The 20,928-nt window shown below is 42.5% G+C and overlaps 1 protein-coding gene across 2 annotated transcripts in view; it reads right to left on the minus strand.

Moving 5' to 3' along the window:
- Window positions 1-3,383: 3,383 nt before the first annotated feature.
- Window positions 3,384-20,928, minus strand: part of CALM2 (calmodulin 2) — a 40,413-nt gene continuing 22,868 nt past the window's right edge. Inside the window, exons 1-6 of one of the 2 annotated variants that reach the window (XM_027641555.1) lie at window positions 16,616-16,766; window positions 12,354-12,384; window positions 7,220-7,363; window positions 7,040-7,146; window positions 6,020-6,155; window positions 3,384-4,609 (exon numbers count right to left, since the gene is read on the minus strand). In XM_027641555.1, coding sequence (XP_027497356.1) covers window positions 4,581-4,609; window positions 6,020-6,155; window positions 7,040-7,146; window positions 7,220-7,363; window positions 12,354-12,384; window positions 16,616-16,618 — 450 coding nt within the window. In that variant the 5' untranslated portion in view covers window positions 16,619-16,766 and the 3' untranslated portion in view covers window positions 3,384-4,580. Of the gene's footprint in view, window positions 4,610-6,019; window positions 6,156-7,039; window positions 7,147-7,219; window positions 7,364-12,353; window positions 12,385-16,615; window positions 16,767-20,928 lie in introns of those variants that run through there. The other variant, XM_027641554.1, reaches the window with a different exon arrangement.

Here is a 20,928-nt window from a genome sequence, read left to right on the forward strand (position 1 = left end):
CAGACTCACCCTTATGGGATACAGGAAAATTAAGGCCCTCAGAGTAAACAGATAACCTGACAGGCTGTGACTATTCTTGTAGGAACATTTTTCAAAACCAGAAACTGGTGCAGATGGTTATTCTCATTCCAATCACAAATCTGTACTGATGATATAGGTGTAAGTAGAAAAGAGATAGCTAGGGAGATGCTATGATATGATATACACTTACTTTAACAAACCTAAAGGTGATTCAATCTCTTTAAGGTTCTGTTAAAGCTCAGGTTTAATATGCAGTACCCAAGTTTTTTTGGAACTGCCCCTTTTAGCTGAACATTTTTTCTTTGTACTCAGACTGCACACCCCAGCATATTCATCTTCACTGTCATCTCAAATACCTACTGTTCCCACTTGGTAAAAAAAAAAATTACTTTTCAAGAGTCATTTTTACAGTAGTTTTGCTGAGCTGACCATTTTTAACTAAGTCTGTCATTTGACAGACTGACAAACTTCCTTAACTGTCCATTAGAGCATAAAGACTTCAACAAATGCCATTTTTAAACACAGTATTTCAAGGAGAAATTTTAAAGTGTCTACTATTTCCCACCTACCCTCACTGGAAATGGTGAGCAATGAGGTTAATCCTGAATTATGGAACTCCCTTCACTTACTTAGTAAACCAGTTTAACACAGCTTTTCTTTTAGGTGGACTGAGTCACTGTCCAATAAACATGGTATAGTCATGGAGGTGATGAACATAAATACAAGCAAGCAGTAATTTTGCTTCTCATTGCGTCCAGGTTGTTAGCAAACAATTTCTGAGTGGGCCAGTGTGATACAACAAACACAGCTGCCTCACTCCTGAGAGCCAAGTCTTAGGACACCAATGGCCAAAAGACTAAATAAATACCCCCTGTGCACTGCCTGTAGCAGGTCCACCAGCTGCACTCCTGCATTACATGCTCATCTGCCTTCTGAGCTATAGTATCACTCAAATAATAAGACTGATCTTATTAGCAGGCCCTTAATCCTCACTTACCTTCTCCTTTAGCCATTAGCTATCATTAAGTTACTGGCAGTTATCTTAACAGGATGCAAACTTGTCAGCTACTATTCCTCATCCAGACACACATTTACCACTTCAAAACTCCACAGTCACAAGAGACTAGGGAAGTATTTTTTTTCAGGACAGTTTGCAACCTTGAGGTATCGTGCCTTAGTTCTGTCTGTGACTCCTAGCACTACTAGGATGAGTTAAGTGACATACTCTGAAGCTTATCAGGCTGTAGCAAGCAATTGTGCATCTTCCCCTGCTGGGGAAGACCACCATATGGAAGTAGGGTTAGATCATGGTAAGCCTAGGAAGCTAGCAGGGGCACTTTCACTTCTCAAAAGCTGTGTGTGCCAAGATAAATGATTCTCAGATTACCCAGTACAACCCTCTGCTCAATGCAGAATCTGCTGGAGCCATTTGCCCAGCACCTCATCAGCTAAGTTTTAAATCTACACAGACTCCACAACCTAAGTTTTATCACTCTCACTGTAAAAGTCTTTTCTCCTGTTCAGACAAAATTTGGTATTCAAATTTGTGCCCATTGCCCCTTGTCCTGCCAGTGGATGCTACCGAGATTATTCTGTCTTCATTCCCTCCCATCAGGGATCAACAGGATATCCCCCTAAGCTTACACATTAAGGGAACATTAGTCTTTAGGCCTAAGAACTCCCACCTCACTGCCCCGTTTAGAATAAAACACCAACAGCCATTTTACTGCAGTGTCATGCCGAAGATGGGGTTTTTTGCTAGTATACAGAACATAAGAACCTCCCACCATATTTATCAGACAGGATGAAGGATTGTCTTGTATAACTAATGGAAGCTGAACTTGGAACTTCAGTATTCCTACACATATATCCAGAAATCTGCCTAGAGTGAGCTAAGGATTACTGTTCCACAATCCCAAAAGGACACAGAAGTGCACCTCAGCCAAAAGGTTCATGGCCAATGCCACTGGCTTCCATCACACTTGGCCCACTGTACCTGAGAAGACATCCTTCCATTAGCAGCCAGTACTGAAATCTACCACTCCCATTCTGCAGCTTAAAAATTATGTCAACAGGGCTACAAGGCTTCAATACAGACCTAGAAATCAGGCATTTCATTTACATAACAGCAACACAGACAACAAACTGAACAGAACCAGCAGCTTTGATTCCTGTGACTAAAACACTCCAAGCAGGGAGCAGCTAAAGTGGCCATAAATAAAGGTGGCCTTTTCACTTACTCTTCACCCACTCCTTTTAGGAAAGGCAAATAACTTGGCCACGATAGTCTTTCATAATGGAGAGGGCCCTCTCCTTTTTACTGTAGATGCTTCCACAGGCATGTGGAGCTGTAGAAGCCTTGCACAGGTTGAACTGTGATCCTCAGTCTACTCTCAGAGTCAAGACACCAGACTGGCAATATCAAATTCTTGTCAGATCCCTGTTTGCATTACTCACCTTTAAAAATGAGACTTCCAATACTCCGGCAACTCAGAATCTCAAGTGGTTGTTCTGATGGTTCTGTCAAATTCTCCTTGACCTGTGCCAGCTTAAACACCTGTGTCTTGTCCCCAGACTCCTAGACCATAAGCTGAAGACTGGGTGGGGAGTGTTGGTTCAGTCACTTATTCTGTAGAAGGCAAACCCTAACTGCTAGAAAATTTAGACTGCATAAGCTTCCTGAATCAGATTGCCAGAGCACGAACAACAGTTCTAAGGAATTCTGATGCTGGCAACCTAAATACTTTTGACAAACCTCTTTGAAAAGCCAGTTCATAGCCCTTAGAGAGCAGAGCTTTAAGATCAGTGACCATAAACATTTGATTAAGTGTTCCTGAATTCAGATTGAACAGCTGTCCTAACTTTACATGTTCACTGCAATCATAAATACATCAAAGATGACTGAAACAGTTTTAAAACATTAGGTAACTGCTCTGCTGGGACCAGTGAGGGTAACCAGATGCAAGGGCCAAATGCTTTGTTTAAAGGTCACCAGAATCCCCAAACAAGATAACCATATAGCATATGTAAGGTCAAGTCAGTTCTTGCCAGGAGAGTAGAGAGGCAGTAGGCACGAGCAGCCTCTGGCATTGAGTTCTTGGATCTGTCCTTGGTCAAAACCAGGTTTGTTTTCTGCTTTAAAAAAAATTTAAACCTTTACAAGAAACTAGTGCAAGAAGCACAATTATGCTCATTAACAAATGAGTAAGAGAATGTTTTTCTTCTGTACTTTGAGCTGGCTGCATCCTGAATGGGAACTCAGATATGGCAGTTTCAGAAATGCCCAAGTGTGAGACTAAGTTACCCCGATGTAGCAGCTGACAGGGAATAAACTCCAAAATAATTAAAAGAAAGCAAACAGGTTTAGTTGTCTGAACAAGGAATTTTAATTTTAGGTCAACTATTGAACTAGGTCAACATCCAGTTCACAATGTCTACAGATAGTGGGCATAGCCAGTCACTACGGTAAGTTTATTGAAGCACCAAGCTCCACACAAGACTGTAAAATACATTTTAAACTACTAGTAAGAAAGCTTCTTCAAGTCAACAATACTATTAAGGGCCAGAGTTTAAGGACTAGATTTTCACCTTCCAAGCTATTTTAAGACAGCCAATCCATTGCATAAGCAAACCGAACTGCTACATACTGAAACACAGAGCAGCAACTGCATTGAACAATTCCTGTAAATAATTCAAGGATACATTGAAACAGTATGGGTAAATTGTAATTTTTTATTGGAAAACAAATATACAACTTGGAATGGATTTGAGGCAAATCGTGCCATAAGCAGATTTTTTTTAAAATAAGTGGCTAAACAAAGTTTAAAAAGCATAGTAACAAGAGGAGAAAATGTTTTCTGGTACAGGACCAGCAGTACAAAAAAAACTTGTGTACGAGTACCTGGATAAATCACCCGTTTTGCATTAGTGCAACTTAAGTTTCATATTGTTGACTGTCAATCGTCCACAACGTTAAGACTCCACATTTCAACAACATGTTACAGGTATGGCCACAAACAAGTTACTGTGAAGTAAGCTAGGAGAATGACTTTTACAGTGCATTAGCCACACGACAGACACTATTAACCTCATTTTACTGCAAGAGTCCTCCTCCATCACAGAAAGGGGAATAAACTCTTGTGTACTAGAGAAGGAGAGCCAACGTGTTGCTTTAACTAAGGAATTGCTAATGCATGGTAAAGCCTAGCTTACTTAATGTAACTTGTCACACTAGTCATACCTAAGTCTCCTAAAGAAAGCTACTTTAATAGACAATCCAGATGTTCCCTCAATTAACTCCATCTAACTTTAGATGTGCAGAAGGGCTTAAATATCCAGAGTAAGCCACATGCAACATTTGTTACTTAGATCAATTTTCCAAAAATCAGAACAATGACAGTAAGATAAAGGAGAAAAACATGGAGGAATGGCCTTCTAATTACTATACATGCATATTCTTTTGACAGTAAGGGAAAAACCTTTTACAGATAAGTTACAAACAGAGAAAAGGCAAATAAACAATTTTGTACAAGAAATTTAACACATTCTGTACAACGTCTTCACTTCGCTGTCATCATTTGTACAAACTCTGTAAAAGGAAAGAGTTGTATGAGTTATTCAGAGAAAAAAACTGAATTGCAAGATCTGAAAAGTGACCATACTGGTGCTGAACATTGTTTGAAAACTATGTTCTCACTTATAGTCAAATAAAAGCATCTTCAAGACAGTCCCCTTTTTCACCAATCACACCTAAACCCCTTCTATTTTTAATAGGCAAAAGGTCTCTAATTTTTTAGTAAAGCTGGTCCCTCAGTTAACTAGGGAACAACCTTACTTCCAAAACAAAGCATTACTCATGTCCACTGACTTACAGATAGGGACAAGATACCCAAGAATGACTAAGAGTAGAAATCACACTGAAGTGACAATCAGTTAAGTAGGTATATGCAGTGCTGAATTTCTTGTTTTCCAAAGCAGAACAGCCCAAGTCATGCTATTTTGCCTGTCTTTAAGCAACTGCTTTAATGCTTATTCATGGCACATAGTAAATCAGAACCCACAAAATAGGATTCATTTACTGTGCTGGAACACAGTTTCAGACACAATAATGAAAAGAGACTTGGAACCTAAAAGGAGTTAATTGGCTGCTCAAGTTTCAGAAGAGCAACTGGAAACAAGAGAGATGATGATCCTCTCTAGTGCCAGTCTCTGAACAGTCTACCCATAAGCACAGTGATGAAACAGCAGCCTTGTACATAAAAATAACTCTTCACTCACACGAGTGCTCGTCCTTAGGCCACAACCATAGAGGCCTTAAAGGAAAAGCACACCTACACCTCAGAAACAGTACAGGTATTATCTGAAAATACCCTCACTACTTCCTACAGCACATTTGGAAAGTTAAAATGAAAACAAGCTTAGCATGTCTGAGCTGCAAACACCTGTCTGAAAATGAACTCCTGCTTGCATTACTTCATTTAAGTTTCGATGCCAGAAAGAAAGGAGGAAAAAGAAATAAGTTACAGCTGATTTGCATGAAATATATTGAAGAGGTCTTCTAAAGGTCTTGAAATTTCTGCATATTTGAGAGGCTTTCCCCCTTTGATTAATAAGCAATTTTAAAAGCATTTATGACAAATGAGCGAATTCCTACAGTCAGATCAACATTCGTTAGTGAACAGAACAGTATGTGAACATCTACAACTTGCTTATTCTAATGGTCATTAGACATCATTAGATTTAGGAAGTTAATTCTTATACTGCACAGCTGAATAGTCTTTTTCTGCCTTTGGCACAAAGGCAGCAATAACACTCAAACTTGAACCCACTGAGAGGTACACAATGTACATATTAATTGAACATTAGTTAAAGGAACACTACGTGTTCAGATGAACTTGTCTGAACACTACCCTACTTAAACTTGGTGTGGCTGTAAGCAACCACACAAGCACCAGCATGAGAAGTGCTACACAAAAAGAATCAGTTAACGACTCCTTACCTTCATAGTTTACTTGACCATCACCATCAATGTCTGCTTCCCTAATCATTTCATCAACTTCTTCATCTGTTAGCTTCTCCCCAAGATTTGTCATCACGTGACGGAGTTCTGCAGCACTAATGTAACCATTGCCATCCTGGGAGGGATAAAAGGAACACTGGAATAGACTTGCCTAAGGCCTAGTGACTTAACTATAACTTAAGAACATTGCAAAGCAAACTGAACTTCAAGAACTTAACACAGCTTTAACCACTAGCATTTGCACAAGGCAAATGAGAGCTGCAAATGTATCTTCAACATTGTCCAATCTCTTAGTCTTAAAAAGTCATTTTAAGATCAACTTATCCAATATAGTCTACTTTGGCTGTCCTATTCAGAGACATTTTTATACCACTGACAATGCAATCAGCACCTTTTACAACCATCTTAGGTGATGGATGTCTATTAAATTATGTGACTGTGGTTCAAGTGGTTCTTAAAACAAGCTACTTATCTGATTTGCCTATTTAACAGGATTCCAGCACAAAGCCACAAGGCCTTCAGAGACTACTTTTACATATCCCATGCTAGCTGGGACACCAAATACTGAAGTACTAGTGCATACTAACTCAACTGACTTTCCTCTCCAACACCCAAGGTACTTCACATCGTATGTTTTCGGCTCAAAGGTGCATCTTAAGTAAATCAAGTAACTTTAGACTCTTTTAGCAATTCACTTAGCAAAGACTACATGAGAGATTTAAAACATTATTTCAGGTACTAACAACAATTTCCCTGCCAGTTATGTACAAGTATTTTAGTATCATAACAAGCAGTACCTTAAACGGTGTCACCTGCTACTATCCTGACACCTCATTTGACTTTCACCTACGGTACCACAGTAGGCTGAACTTTAGGGTGACTGGCCAATCTAGAGGTCCCAGATAACAGGACTGCAAATACCCCTCAGCTTCATGAGGAAGGACATTAGAAGTCAGACAGTTTTCTCAAAAGGAATATTTAAGGTAAACATTATAGTACCTTGTCAAAGACACGGAACGCTTCTCTAATTTCTTCTTCACTATCTGTATCTTTCATTTTTCTTGCCATCATTGTCAGAAACTCTGGAAAGTCAATTGTGCCATTGCCTGAAAGACAATCACTTTGTTAGAAAAATGTATTTCATGCACTTTATTAAATTACTTATTAGTAAAGTCTTACCATCAGCGTCTACTTCATTGATCATATCCTGTAGCTCTGCTTCTGTGGGGTTTTGACCAAGCGATCTCATCACTGTCCCCAACTCCTTTGTAGTTATAGTACCATCCCCATCCTTGTCAAATAGTGAAAAAGCTTCTTTGAATTCTGTACAACAACAAAAAAGTTAATCCCTTCAGCTTTGAAAGGTTAACTTAAATCAGTGCTGTCTATTGTTCTAAGTTACTTGATTTCATTCTTGTAAGAAAATTCTGGTATACTGCTCAGCCAGTATAACTGTAATGCCAATATCAAAGCACCAACATCTGAAAAACTACCCACCAGTCTACCTATCTATCAACCACATTTTACCTAAACTAAGATGGAAGGTCATCCATTTCAGAAGTACTCAGATGTTTGTTACTATCTATCTTGAAAAGGATTCCTAACACAGAATTGAAATAGCTATCTGGAACTAGAATGGTCCACATTCTTGGTAGGAACTGTATCTCAACAGAAAACAGCATGGAATTAAATGAGAAAACTGGAAATTGGTACTTAAAATGTAAATGCTATAGCTTAACACCACCTTTATTACTAATTGAGGAGCCAATGGAAAAAGATATGGTCAGACCAAACTAAAACCAAGTTTCTCATTATAACCCACTTCTGCTAGACACAGATGTCTGAACGATGCAATGCTACCACAGTTGTTCAAGGAGGAAAGTCACTGGAGTCTTCACTTCTGAAAAGCTGCTTAGAAAATTGCTTTGGCCCTGCTGCATCCTGAAACAGCACTCACAGAAGTGTTTCTGACTAGTTCTAAGACTGCTTTAGCTGTGCTTCAACATTACCTCTTAACCCCCTACAATGGCTGTATTGTAGCCAGGAATATTAATACAAGCATAACATGTTTAATTGTCCAGTCCAAAAATGGAGCTGGTTTTAATCCATGCCATCTGTTTGTCTTTGGCCACAGACCTTAAACGAGCTCACTGGGCTGTAGAAGCTCATACACACGACAGTTAAACATGAAAATCTTAACTTCTAGAGTTCAGATCCTTTTACAGCTTCCAAAGCACCTAAGATCACACCTTTGGACAACTCATCAGCTCAAGGGTACTCCATCAGAAATACTTCCAAGTATTATTTTTTTTTTCAACATTTCCAAGCAGCCAGCATTCCAGATGGTGGGTTTCCCAGACCAGAATTAGTCACAGTAAAAACTGTGTTTTCACATGACCTGCATGAAGTCTTACTTCATCCACTTCATACTCTGAAACCCCTGAGGTAAGTACAAGCTGCCAAGTGTTAAAAATGAAACTACAAAAATAGGGGTTTTATAGTTCATGAATGCAGCTACAATACCAGAGTCACAATCGAATCTCAGGAAAAAAGCCCTACTCTTCTACATCTAGCAGTTTGAAGTGTTCCAAAAGCCAACTCCCACTGTTTAGCCCATAAGAATTGGAGCAAGGCTACTACAGGACCAAACAAAACTGTCTGAAGTCAGTATTGTATAATCACCAAGCACCTGTACCTATAGTCAGCCCCAAACAGTCTTTGGGACTAGTTTCAGTTATCTCAGAGGCAACAAACAGGTTTATGTTTTACACCAGGGAAGGAAAGGCTTTCAGGTCGAGGCTAGTACAGAAGTTCATAGTCAAACATGGAAGGACTTCAAAAGGGGAAAGTTGAAGAGTCAAGTGCTCAAGTGTTATTCAAAATGTTTAGCTGTTAACCACTTTGTCCTTCACATGAAGGTCAACCATCACTAACCTAACATTCTGCTAATGTAGCAGAATTCTCAGCATTGCAGTAACCTAGCTTAGAAGAAGTAATACTTAATTTTTTTTTTTTTTTTTTTTTTTACACAAAATTTAAAAGTTTTCTTTCTACAAAAATAGGCTTTTCAGTGGTATGGTTCTGAACACTTGAAAGGAACCACTCAAAGGACAATTCTACCCTTCTTTTACTCAAAGATGCTGTAGGTTAAGAAGCAACCAGCTACAAATCGTAAGCATAACCATAAAGAAAATAAAGCAAGTCAAAGATTAGCAGCATATTCCCATTTGAAATGCTGAATCAAGTTAGGAATACAATTAAAATAACTCTTTAACCACTTCTGGGAACCACCTCCAGTAATAAGAACAAAGGATTAACAACCTACACAGATACAGTTCAGATGAGAACAAGAAGAATGTAGCACAGCTTTTTAAGATTTGCAGCCCTGGCTAGTGAAGGCAGTTATGACTAAAGTTTAGTGAGTAATTCAATTCTGCTTTCCTGCAACATAAGTTTACAAAACAGACCTCATACACTTTATGACTCCAAGTAGCATGTGAAGCAAATCCTCTCTATTCCACTTCTCCATACCAAATTGCAAATGAAAACTCTCTCGTAAGGCTACAAGGTCTCCTCCCTCTGAAAAGTGTCCTGCATCAAAAGAGATACTACTTCCAGGTCCCATGAAAGAAAGGCTAATCCAACAGAATGTTAACACCACCACCACCCTAGCTCAAAATGTTCTTTTTCACCATAGCTTTGGAGGCATCTCTGCACCACATCACCTTTCCAGATGAAGTAGCAGCCTTCAGTGACCTAATATGTTCAGTGAACCAGGACTACCATTCCCACTCTTGCACAGTTTAGCAAGCTATGTCTGGAACTTTTACAGGAGCATGTCAATTGTTCTCCTCACAGCTACCAGGAGCTCAACACTTAAACATGTCTATTTCTACCATGGCATCAATTTAAAATCACTGTTGTGGTCAGATCCCCAACAGAGAAGCACAGCACAGTAAAAGAACAAGATATAACAAACATCATACATAGGTCTCCTTGTTCAGAGCCCAGTTAGAACCCTGAGGTCTAATGGGAGGAGGGACAGCTCAGCACACCAGTTGGCTTTGGGACAAAGGTATCTTCAGGTTGCTCCCCCACCCAACCACCCACATGAAGTGGTCCTGACCTACGTACCTGTTTAGTACAACGCTTAACCAAAGGGATGGCCACTGGACTTAGCAACTTCAATTCTTACTGAATGTTAACTGCAGCCAGTATTCACCTTCTGTACCTACTCAGCTTTCAAAATTCAGTCTTTTGTATGAACAAACTCTGGGAAGCTTCACCTCTTCTTACACTGATGAGGAGTTTCAGTCCTACATGATTAATGAGTTCCCTGGAAAATAACATCTTGAATCTTTAACAACTCTATTCTGGTGCTTTGCAGCACAGGTGGAAGATTTTTAAGCCCAGGAGAAGTGGTTGCATTAAGTATTCTGGCCTTTTATTTAGGAAAGGTAAAGTTGTCACTACCTTGCAGTGTACCATTTACTAAGTTCACCTTTAAATTAAAAGCTAGGTATTTTCAGAGAAGCTCAGTTACAGTGGCAGTGGCTCATGTTTTCCAAGCCACAGTATGCAGAACACACAGATTTAACCTGGAAGTCTTCATGGGAAGACGCTGGCCTTCAGCAGCAAAACTAAGTGGACTGCTCAGTCAGCTGCAGCCCTTCCTAAGCAGTACTGGGGACGGTTCCCTAACAGACCACCAGTGGGCTCATGTCTTCACCTCTGAGGTTCATTGTTTATGGTTTACTTGCAAACACATTTGCTTAATGAAATACCAGTAACTGAACTGAAAGTGGTAGGACATTTCACCCTGAACACTAACACTAAAGATGTACTTTTATTCCTTCCATGCAGATGAAAACCTCTGTTCCAGCATGACAGGCTTATCAATACTCGCTTTTTGTTCCCAGAATTATATCATCATAAATGAATAGCTAAAATTTGCACTAATCCCAAGGTAACAAGCTTCCTGTTTATATTCCATAATTAGTTACATCAACTAATAAAGCTTCTACAGTTAAGAACTGGAACAATGATGCATTACTGAAAAGACAGCAGTGACAATTGATAAATCCTGCTCCAACTAAACTGATCACAAAACTTTTAAGATATGTAGGCCAGTTCCAGAAAAAAAAAAAAAAATCTTAAGTTGAACTAAATTTGGCTTGTGCTTACTCACAAGACAGTACCATGGCAACAAGTAAATACAAGGATTTTCCACAAAACCATAATTAGTCTCCTTTGAGTAAAAGCAAGCTTCTAAAGTGTAAAAGCTACAGAAGAATGTTCTTACACTTCAGATTTGGCAATTATGGCAAAAACAAACCAGCTCATAATGACACTTCTGTTTAATACAGTGTCTTTAAGAGATACACCACCATTAAACAGCAGTATCTCTTAGAGGATGTTATTTGTATGCTTGACCTGGCACTATTAGATTAGCAGAACCCTAACATCCTCAAGAATAAATTCACATGACAGTTATGCACACTAAGACTTTCTAGTATTAACACTATACACTTGTCAGATCAAAACCCTTCTTTAATGTCTTTGGCAAAGCTGAATTCTGCATGACCAGCTTTAAGTCACATCAATTACTGAAGTTCAAATAAGTCTACAGAGAACAATAAGAAACACCCAAGTTTGTGCAGCCTGCACGAGTAGCAGACACGATAACGCAAAGTTTTTGCCATTAATAAGCAGTTTTAAGTGCACATAACCCACAGTTAGGGGGCCAATACTAAGAGATGCATATTTAAGCATTTCAGAGCAAGTGCCAGACCATCAGAACAGCACACACACAACACTTGTGTCCAAGCACAAAATGCAGTTCCAAATATGGAATATTAAGAGTTGTCATCTTGAAGCCAATCTCTGCTGTCATCAACAAGAGCCACTCTGAAACATCTCTGCTGACAGGAGACAGCACAGTACATTATTTTTGCCTTCTGTTACAAAAGTACTGCAGATTCCAAGCCTTCACCAGAGACCTGTCATTCTCCCCCTGCCCACCCCCTTTCAGTTTGCACTTGGGACAATTCTGTAGTCATGAGACAAACATGAGAGTCACAGGTCTATCACCCAGTAAAGATGTGAGGATTGTTTTAACTACACTTCACATTCATTGTGTCCATGGTGCTTTCACAGTAGATGAACCTTTAAAACTTAGGTAACATATCAAAACATTCCACCATATTACTTTAGTATCTAAGAAAGCAAAGTATCTCGTGTAACACAAGACTGTCACTGGATTAAGAGATGTGCCAGGTCAAGTAGGAGTAGCAGCACAGCACAAAAGCCTCACCTGCAATCTGCTCTTCTGTCAGTTGATCAGCCTGTAATAAAAGAGAATATGATTATAGTTGTAGCAAAAGTTCAAGGCAAAATAAGACTTGTAGAAGCCTCTAAATATGGTAGCTGCTCTTCATGACTTATCTATAGCATTCTGAAATAGTTCTAACTAATACAGCTCAAAAGTCATCAGGATTGCTTGCTAAGTAAAACTGGTAGCCTATCCTCATTTCCTGACCCCGAAATATCTGATAGACCCAAGTAATATATTACCACTTTTATCAATCAATTGCCCAAGCAACATTACCAAGCTCAGGGCACACAGGCCCCTCTCTATAGACTGGTTTTAAAAACCTCATTCACACAGCACACTGCCATGCTCAGCTTCAAATGAAACACTTTAGGTCTAAGTAATGCAGCAGTAACTCCCAAATGCCAAATTTAAGGCAGACTAGTATCTTCTGCTAAGTCACAATGGTAAAATTAGAGAAATAGACTCTTTGCTAGAATTAAATCATCCCTTGATTAACATGTCCAAGCTTCATGTCCAAGACCTGGCTGTAAAACACAAGACACCAGCTTCAGCCCAAACCAGTCATTTCAGTGCCATGTGGCTGTCTAGACCTTTTCAGACCATTGTCTACACTGACTCAGTTACCAGGTAGTTAACAGGGCCAGCAGAGAGAGGTTTTGTGGTCTAGGGTGTAATTTCTGTATCAGTTGGGTAAACCCCAGTTCATACCTCTTCTGCATCCATCACCAGTTTTGAATCAACTGTATTTGACAGCAATAAAACCCCTCAGTCTTTTGAGGTCAAACCCAAAATGGACTTCACTCCTGAAGGAGCACAAAGGTGTCTGAGGACTGTAGAAACACCTTCCCAGGGTCTCAAGTCAGCTTATTCTTCAAACAAATTCTGGATAGCTTCAATTCAATTGCACTAACAAGGCCACACATCTCCTTCAGGGAAGATTCTTGAACTCTTTACTTCATAGTACCCCACTGAAGAGTAAAACCCACACTAAAATACAGAAAAGACACATTCACTGCCTAAGCTCAACAGTGCATTTTCAGTTTTGTTCCTGTTGTGACCATTTCAGCAACAACCCTTTTTGTAGTTAATGCAATACTGAGAGAAAAATTTTCAGTCACTAGGCGTGCCTACCACACTCTTCCTACACATTAACCATCTGTCAAGGGAAGACTTAGAAAAAGGTATATGCACCACCTGTCAATTTTTACTTAAGTAATTACAATTTGAATTACATTCCCATATTGCATATAAACTTAGAAATTACCAGCTGCTGGTTATTCCTCCTATAACAGAAGGAAAGACAGCTACTCAAGCAGCCATACAAGAGCTAAACTGCTTACCAAAAAAAAAAAATCTGCATACAATACAGCAACAGGCAAGACAAAGGCCTCGATCAGTTCCTTTCTCAGACTGCCTGGGGCTCATCTACTTTAAGAACCAAGACCTCCCTGCTGAGCAACTTTTAAACTAGCAGCCAATGGGTATTGGAAGCTACAGATTCCACTTGTCCAAATTTCAGCTGCTGTAGGAAGTATCCCCATGTAGGCTCTACTTTTTGTTAAAAACAAAACAAAACAAAACCAACAAACAACGAACAAAAATCAGACTAGGGTGGCAGCAACACTGCTGAGAACATCACCGATTCGACTCTAGGCTTTGGGATGGAAGTATTCTGCCGGTCACCTGGCAGAAGCCTAACAGATTTTCGCTTGTCTGGAGAGTATCATTAACACAGGCTCCTACCTTTGCATGCTATTTACATTTTTACCGTTCGAGTGAGGAGAACGATGTGCTACATTTCCATAAGACATTTATATCCACAGAAAGCTGTAGATCAGATTTAAGCAACAAGAACCTAGTTTATTTAGGTCAGTACTTATGGGTTACCAAGTTGAGTCACGTACTGTTTTATACAAACAATTTTATATGAAGACGTGACATAGCAATGTGTGAGCTGTTAAGCGTTCTCAAGCTCTTCCTCCTGTCTAACTCTTCCAGAAACTTAAAACACCCTAACTATGAATTTGGGTAAGCTCTGACAGTACCTGTAAGAGGTACATTGTTTGAGGAGAGCACAAACTTTATTAGAAGGCACAGGTATGGAGCAGTTGAAAGATAAGAGGGGAGGTGGGGCAAGGTTGAACAAACACCATCTGCACTCTGCAGTGCTGGGCTCTGCAGGGACTGCTGCGCAACAGCAGTAAAGGGCGGAGCCAGCAGCCTGCCAGATCCCTGCCTCCCGTGCCACCCAGGTGGAGGACTATCAGCCTGGAACCGGGCGCGCGGGTTACAGGCCACTGTGCCCTTCCGAGAGGGGCCTCCTGGAGTTCTATGCCCGGAATTTAAGCTAGATTATCGTGCACCATACCTGTGACAGGGTGCGCACTTTGAGCGAGGCAACGCAACTTCAGATCCAAACGTTTAAGTGGTGACTGTAACGTGCCTGTGCTGAAGGTCTGACATGCCCTTTATCATGGCCAAGACCTCCCTGAAAAACTCCTGATGCCATCACAGATTTGAGGCGGCATTCTGTGATTCACGTTGCAGTACTTTCATTTTCACTGCAGTAGCTCCCATCCCCCCACCCCCGGGTTGTGCGGAGGCCCTGACAAAGAATCCAAACCTCCTAGGAAAGCAGGGGAGCTGCTGTGTGTGCGGCGGTTTCTGTGGCACATACAGCCTCTAGAGGTAGTGTTTCATTACAGCCGTAGCTGCTCTGCAGTAACCAGTTTGGGAGATCCTCCACAGGGCTGACTAACACTGCCTGATAAAGAGCCACCAGCAAATCGCAAACACTGCTCCTCTCTGAAACTCGGCATTTGGGTGTATTTCACAGGCATCGGATCTGAAGGGACAGTTCTGTTCTGGCAGGACTAACCGCGGAACAAGAACCACACAGACTACATATACGGACTAAAACTAGGCTTATGGTAGGTTAGCTTATTCTAGGAGCAGATCATTGTGCCTTATCTAGCATGGGGAGCACTGGACAACATTCAGTCACAGGTTGAGCCAGTTTGGTCTGTCGGGATGAACTATAACCACATTCAGTGTCACTGTGCCTCCTGGACACACCCATTTTAACACAGACCTTGCTTGAAGATACTCCATTTTTGGTTCTCTACAGATGATGATTAAATGCAGCAAGTCTTTTGCTGCTAGATCCATTGCTTTTCCCCCCCTCCTTAATAGATGGTTTGCTGTATAGGTTCACAATTCAAGCAAAAGAACCAATTCAGGCTTCAATTCACCTAATTTCTTTGCTCAGAAACACCACTTCAAAAAACCTAAATTTTAAGTACCCATCGTTCACATTAGACGTGACGAGCTGACAGTGATCTGATTCCTCAGAAGCACGTAATGAATGAAAAGACAATTCCACAATACTTATCTTCATGCAGAGATAATATCTTAATGCAGAGATAGCCCTAAGTGATCACTGGTGCTGCTTTTGCAACGAAATTGGGTTTTGCACGTTTCTCATTATCCACTTGTTTAAAAAAAAAAAACCAAACAAAACCTAAATTCACATCGTCTAGACCGAATTTGAAACAATTCTCCGATCCCACAAAATGCGCTTTATTTCGACAGCGGATTAAAATCCTAAAGGCATCACTGAAAAAATTATAAAGCAGGACTGTCCTCTGCAGTGACCAAAACGGGAAGCCAAAATTGATTTAAAAAAAAAAAAAAAGAGAACACAAATAATCCCTTGTCCAACAGAGCCGCCAACAGCAAGGCGCTACCACGGAATCGGCAGGGGCTCCAACGCGAGCTGACAACAGGTCTAGCGAGGAGGGCGATGGTGCAGTGAGGCACAGCCTGCCCCTCATCATCATGCTGCTCAGAAGCTGCAGGGCTCCGCAGTGCATTATTATGGCCAGGCGCAGCACACCTCGCTAGCGAGCCGGACATCTTAGGCTGCCTCCCCAGGCACTCTCAGCCGCACACGCCAGGGACAGGGAGGGGGAAAGCGATAAGAACGCGGAGCTGATGCCATCGTGGCAAGCTCCTTCCCCTGGCTCCCAGCGCCCCAGGTCCCCTCCCAGGCGGGACCGCTATCCACCGCTCCCCCCCCCCGCCCCCCCCCCGCCCCCCCCCCCGGCCCCCCCCCCCACCCCCGGGCCCCCCCCCCCCCCCCATCCGTACCCAATCCAGCCGCCCCCATCCCCCGCCTCACACGCCGAGCACCACAGCGGCGCCCGCCGAACCCTGCGGCTGCTCCGTGCCCAGGGACTCACCATGGTGGCCCGGCCTGGCTGCGGGGTGCGGTGGGAGCTGAAAGCTGCACGGGGCGCACGCTGCGCGACCTGCCCGCTGCACGGCTCGCCTCACACTGAGCCCTGCCCGCCCGCCGCCGGCGCCTCATAAACCGCCTCACCGCCCGCCCGGATCGCTCCGCGCCGCTCCCTCCCCCCTCCCCTTCCCCCGGCAGCGAGCGGAGATGCGAAACGAGTCCCGGCCCTTCGCGCCCTTCTCGGCAGGGCCCCCCCGCGCCCGGAGCGCGGCCCCTCTGCCCCTAAGCCCCCGAGCCGGGGCGCACGAAAGGGTGAGGCGCAGGAAAAACTGGGGTCTGCGCTTGTGAAACGGTGTGGAGAGGAGCAGGGGTGCGGAGGGGGGCAGGGCGAGGGACTATTTCCCTGGGCGGAAGGGGATCTTAGGAAAAAATGCCGAGGAGTGCAGGGACTCCGTAAGGAGGGCGCTGATTGGTGGGTTCGTACCTGCAATGCGTCACTCGGACATGCACAGTCTGGGCCGGGAACGCGGTTCCCCCTCCCCCCGCCCGCAGTGCGTGAGGGCCCGGCAGGGCCGCGGCCGGCCAGCCGCCCGTTGGCACCCACGGTGGCCGGGACACGGGCGCTGTCCCGCTCCCTGGGCACCCAGCGGGAACGGTATCCCTGGGACCGCGTTTGCTACAATGTTTGGAGCCTTTATCTCGCTGTGCCCCGGAAAGCCTCACCCACACAGAGTTACTAAATGAGACTCGCTCCGCATCCAACACAGTGCAGATAAAAAATTCCCATCTCGCGCTGCAAGCCAGAGATGCTTCGTCGTTTGGTAGCGTTGTTTAAAAGGACAGATTTACCAGAATCGATTAGGTTGGAAATGACCCCTGAGATCATCGAGTCCAACCTTAGACCGAATACCATCAAGTGCCATCGTCCAGACTTTGCTGAAAGCAAACACCTCCAGGGACGGTGACTCCACCGCCTCCCTGGGCAGCCCATTCAAATGTCTGATCACCCTTTCTATGAAGAAATTCCCCTAAAGTCCAACCTAAACCTCCTCACTTAGACATTTTTTGCTGTTTCTCCCTGTTAGGAACGGTGTACGCCCAAATCCTGTGCCTGAGAACAGGTGGCCAGAAATTCTGAGCTGAAATCTGGAGTCTTAGCACCATTTTCTGTAAGATGCATTTGGGCAAATGGCTCCAGACACAACTTTCAAACTTGCATGTATATTTTAAAAGACAATTCAGCAATGTCGGCTGAATTCAGTGAAAGCAGACCAACCTGCCATCTCTGAAAACCACAACACTCATTTCTGGGACGATAAATCCATTATTAAACTTTGGGGGGCCTGAGTTAAAGTTTTCTGACCTAAGTTTGAATACAAATTACCAATCACATTTCAATACAAATTACCTACTTCCATATCTACTGAAGGAATTATTTAGTTGGTATTTTATATCATCTAATCACTATTATTACAAAAACTAGAGCAATGGCTCTCACTTCACACACTAAAGTGGTTTCAGTCCTCTCTGCTCTTTGCAGTCTCTTTGGTTTATAGGCAATAGAAATAGGATGTGCCTGGGAGGGGACTGGCATGAACCAACTCTTTAACAGAAACTTTGTGAGGTTTTTCCCCCGAATATTAATGGAAATCCTCAGGCCTGATTTCTTTTCAGGATAATCTTGTGTTCACCAAATTCAGTAAAAAAGGGGGGAATAAAAAAACCCCCAAACCCAGAACACGACCTGATTTCTTAAAATAATTAGGGACCCCTTGACTGAGTCCAGTGGCTCTCATCTCTCTTCCTCGCTTTGTGATCGTAGGGAACACAGAAAACAACACTTAAATTTGGCCTTCAGCCTTGAAATCAATCTGCAGTTACTCTTTTGTGATGCACTAGTTTGTTAGGCCTCCTTTCCTCTTACTGTATAGTCCACAAATCATGCACATTGAACTATTGTCTTTGTATACTCTGATAACATTTTTTATCTGATAACTCTGATAACCTAGGTAGTGCATACCTAGGTGAACAAAATACTCTCCTGAGAAAGGAATGACTGACAAGGTTATTGTTGCACATGCCCTCTCCAGCCTCTGCCATAGGAAGCAGGAGCAAATCTGCACCTGTGGTCAGGCTATGCTCCACACAGACAGATGAGCTTCAAGCGAGTTTTCCTCCTCCCCAATGCCCCCTTTGGTTCAGTTTTAAGGATTCCTTTGACATTCCCAACTTCTTTACATTTCTAGAGGTGTGAATCACTGCAGACAAGTTCTTGACCAAAAAAATTCATCAACCGCTCTAGATTTGGGATAAAAGTGGCATAGCAGCACTCAGGGTGAGTGCGTGTCACACCCTGAAATCTGGAGCAGAGCAGAGCAGAGCAGAGTGCTGGCGTGTCTGCGTGGAGCAAAACCATCTCCTGTGGAGATGTTAGCTTGGGTCCTGGCAACAAAACGCCCACGGGTGCATGGTGCTGGGCCTGATATGCCAGGCCCTTTCCTCAGCATCTGTCCTTTATCCTCACAGTACCACGGAGAGGCAAAACATTGTGACACCTGGGTTACTCAGGTGCCAAGTCTCAAGGGATCTATTAAGATGAGGTATATAAACATTTCTGAATGAAGCTGGTCCTGAGAGATTTGATGAAAAGTATGTGGCAGGGCTGTATTGAGACAGCAAGTTCTGCCTGAGTCCTGTTCCTGGAGTTCTCAGGAGCATGGAGGCTGTAGAAAACATGAGGCCCACAGCAAAAATAAAATGCAGGCTCTTTAATTATGGCCTAAGGGTTTGCTGAGGAGCAGGTACTTGAATGCAAGAATGTCTGGTCGCAGAGAATCTGACCACCATAGCATTTGGGTTTTTATAATGTCCATTAAAGTATTTAGTATCTGTAATTTATATTTAATTCTTCATATTCTTTTTGGTTGTGTTCAGTTTTCTCTAAAGTGGTCATTCAGAGCATCCTCCCTCTGCCATATGTTTCTTATGCCCCCTGGTTCCTTGATCTCTCTCTCTCCCCTTTCTCTGTTCTTATGTGTCTCCTTTTTTCCATCTGCGTTTTCCTCCAGCAGCACCCATTTCCTGTGGGTTTCATCACCACCCCCACCCTGCTTCCATCTGTTGAAGAGATCAGCCACGAAGTTAACTTGCAATTACACTACCCGTGAAATTACACCAACACTTCCAGCGGCATTACTAAGCATTAAAGTGAACAACCCAGTGAAATTAATGGGATGGGGGGTAGTTCTCCCGTCTCACAAACGGGTTGTTGGCACTCTGAGGTAGGTAAACCAGCAGATTCTCAGGTATATTGAGGTCCTCTCCCCATAGCCTAGAGAAGCAGAATCGCTTTCCAGCAGCCCAGCTGACGCTCTTCGCAGTCTGCACGTGCCACGAGAGGCAGGGAAATACATCAAATGACCGGCCGCGGGCGCGGGCTGCGACTGACACCTCTGACAGAGCAATAACGGGAATTGACGGTAATTTCTCTGTTGCAATGGTCAGGTATAGCTCTACCGACTTGGGCTTTTTAATGTGATAATTTCTCTGTCTGGTATGTAATTTAATAGATTTGTCAATGCTTGTCCGCTGTGCTTCTCCCCCTGTCCCCTCTCCCAACACAGAAATATAGTTTTACAGAAGTCTACTTTCAGGATCATGGCAGCAAATTAGAAAAGCAATTTGAGCTCCAAGGTTACATGAGCTGCGTATGCCAGCAATTTTCACAGTTACTCTTTGTGGTATATTTAATATTGTGAAAATGCAATTTATTCTATCGTTTTAGTAATACTTTAATGGATCATTCGGACTGATGTATACAGACCACAGTGCAATGGCATAAAATGCTATAGCTGCTTTCTCAAGATTATATTTTGAACAACCTAATTAGAAATTAACTGTAAATTTTATGAGTGATTTTCTGAGATAAGAAGCAAAAGTTCTCTACCTAGAGTGAGTACTAACACAGCATTTAATTAACTGCTACATACAGAAGGAAAATAGCTCATGGCTGATTTTTTGCATAATGGGTCTGATTTTTTCCTGCTTTGTCTGTAATAGAGAACTTGCGTCCCTGAGAAAGGCCTTTATCCTCAGTTCCAACTTCATGGGGATAAAACTAGGGTGTAAATCAATACTTAGCCGCTTAGCCAATGGTAGGCCCATTCAGCCCTTAGCAAGGAAAAACTTAGTTGTGTGCAAATTTTAAGGTGCTAAATGAGACATCCCTGTTTCTGGTATCCTGAGATCATCTGTTGATCAAACAACCTGGGGTGACTGCTCATCCAGGTACCCTCACCTCACGTGGATGACAGCAGC

Source organism: Corapipo altera, unplaced genomic scaffold, assembly GCF_003945725.1.
Source record: "Corapipo altera isolate COAL_440 unplaced genomic scaffold, ASM394572v1 48b, whole genome shotgun sequence".
NCBI classification, from domain to species: domain Eukaryota; kingdom Metazoa; phylum Chordata; class Aves; order Passeriformes; family Pipridae; genus Corapipo; species Corapipo altera.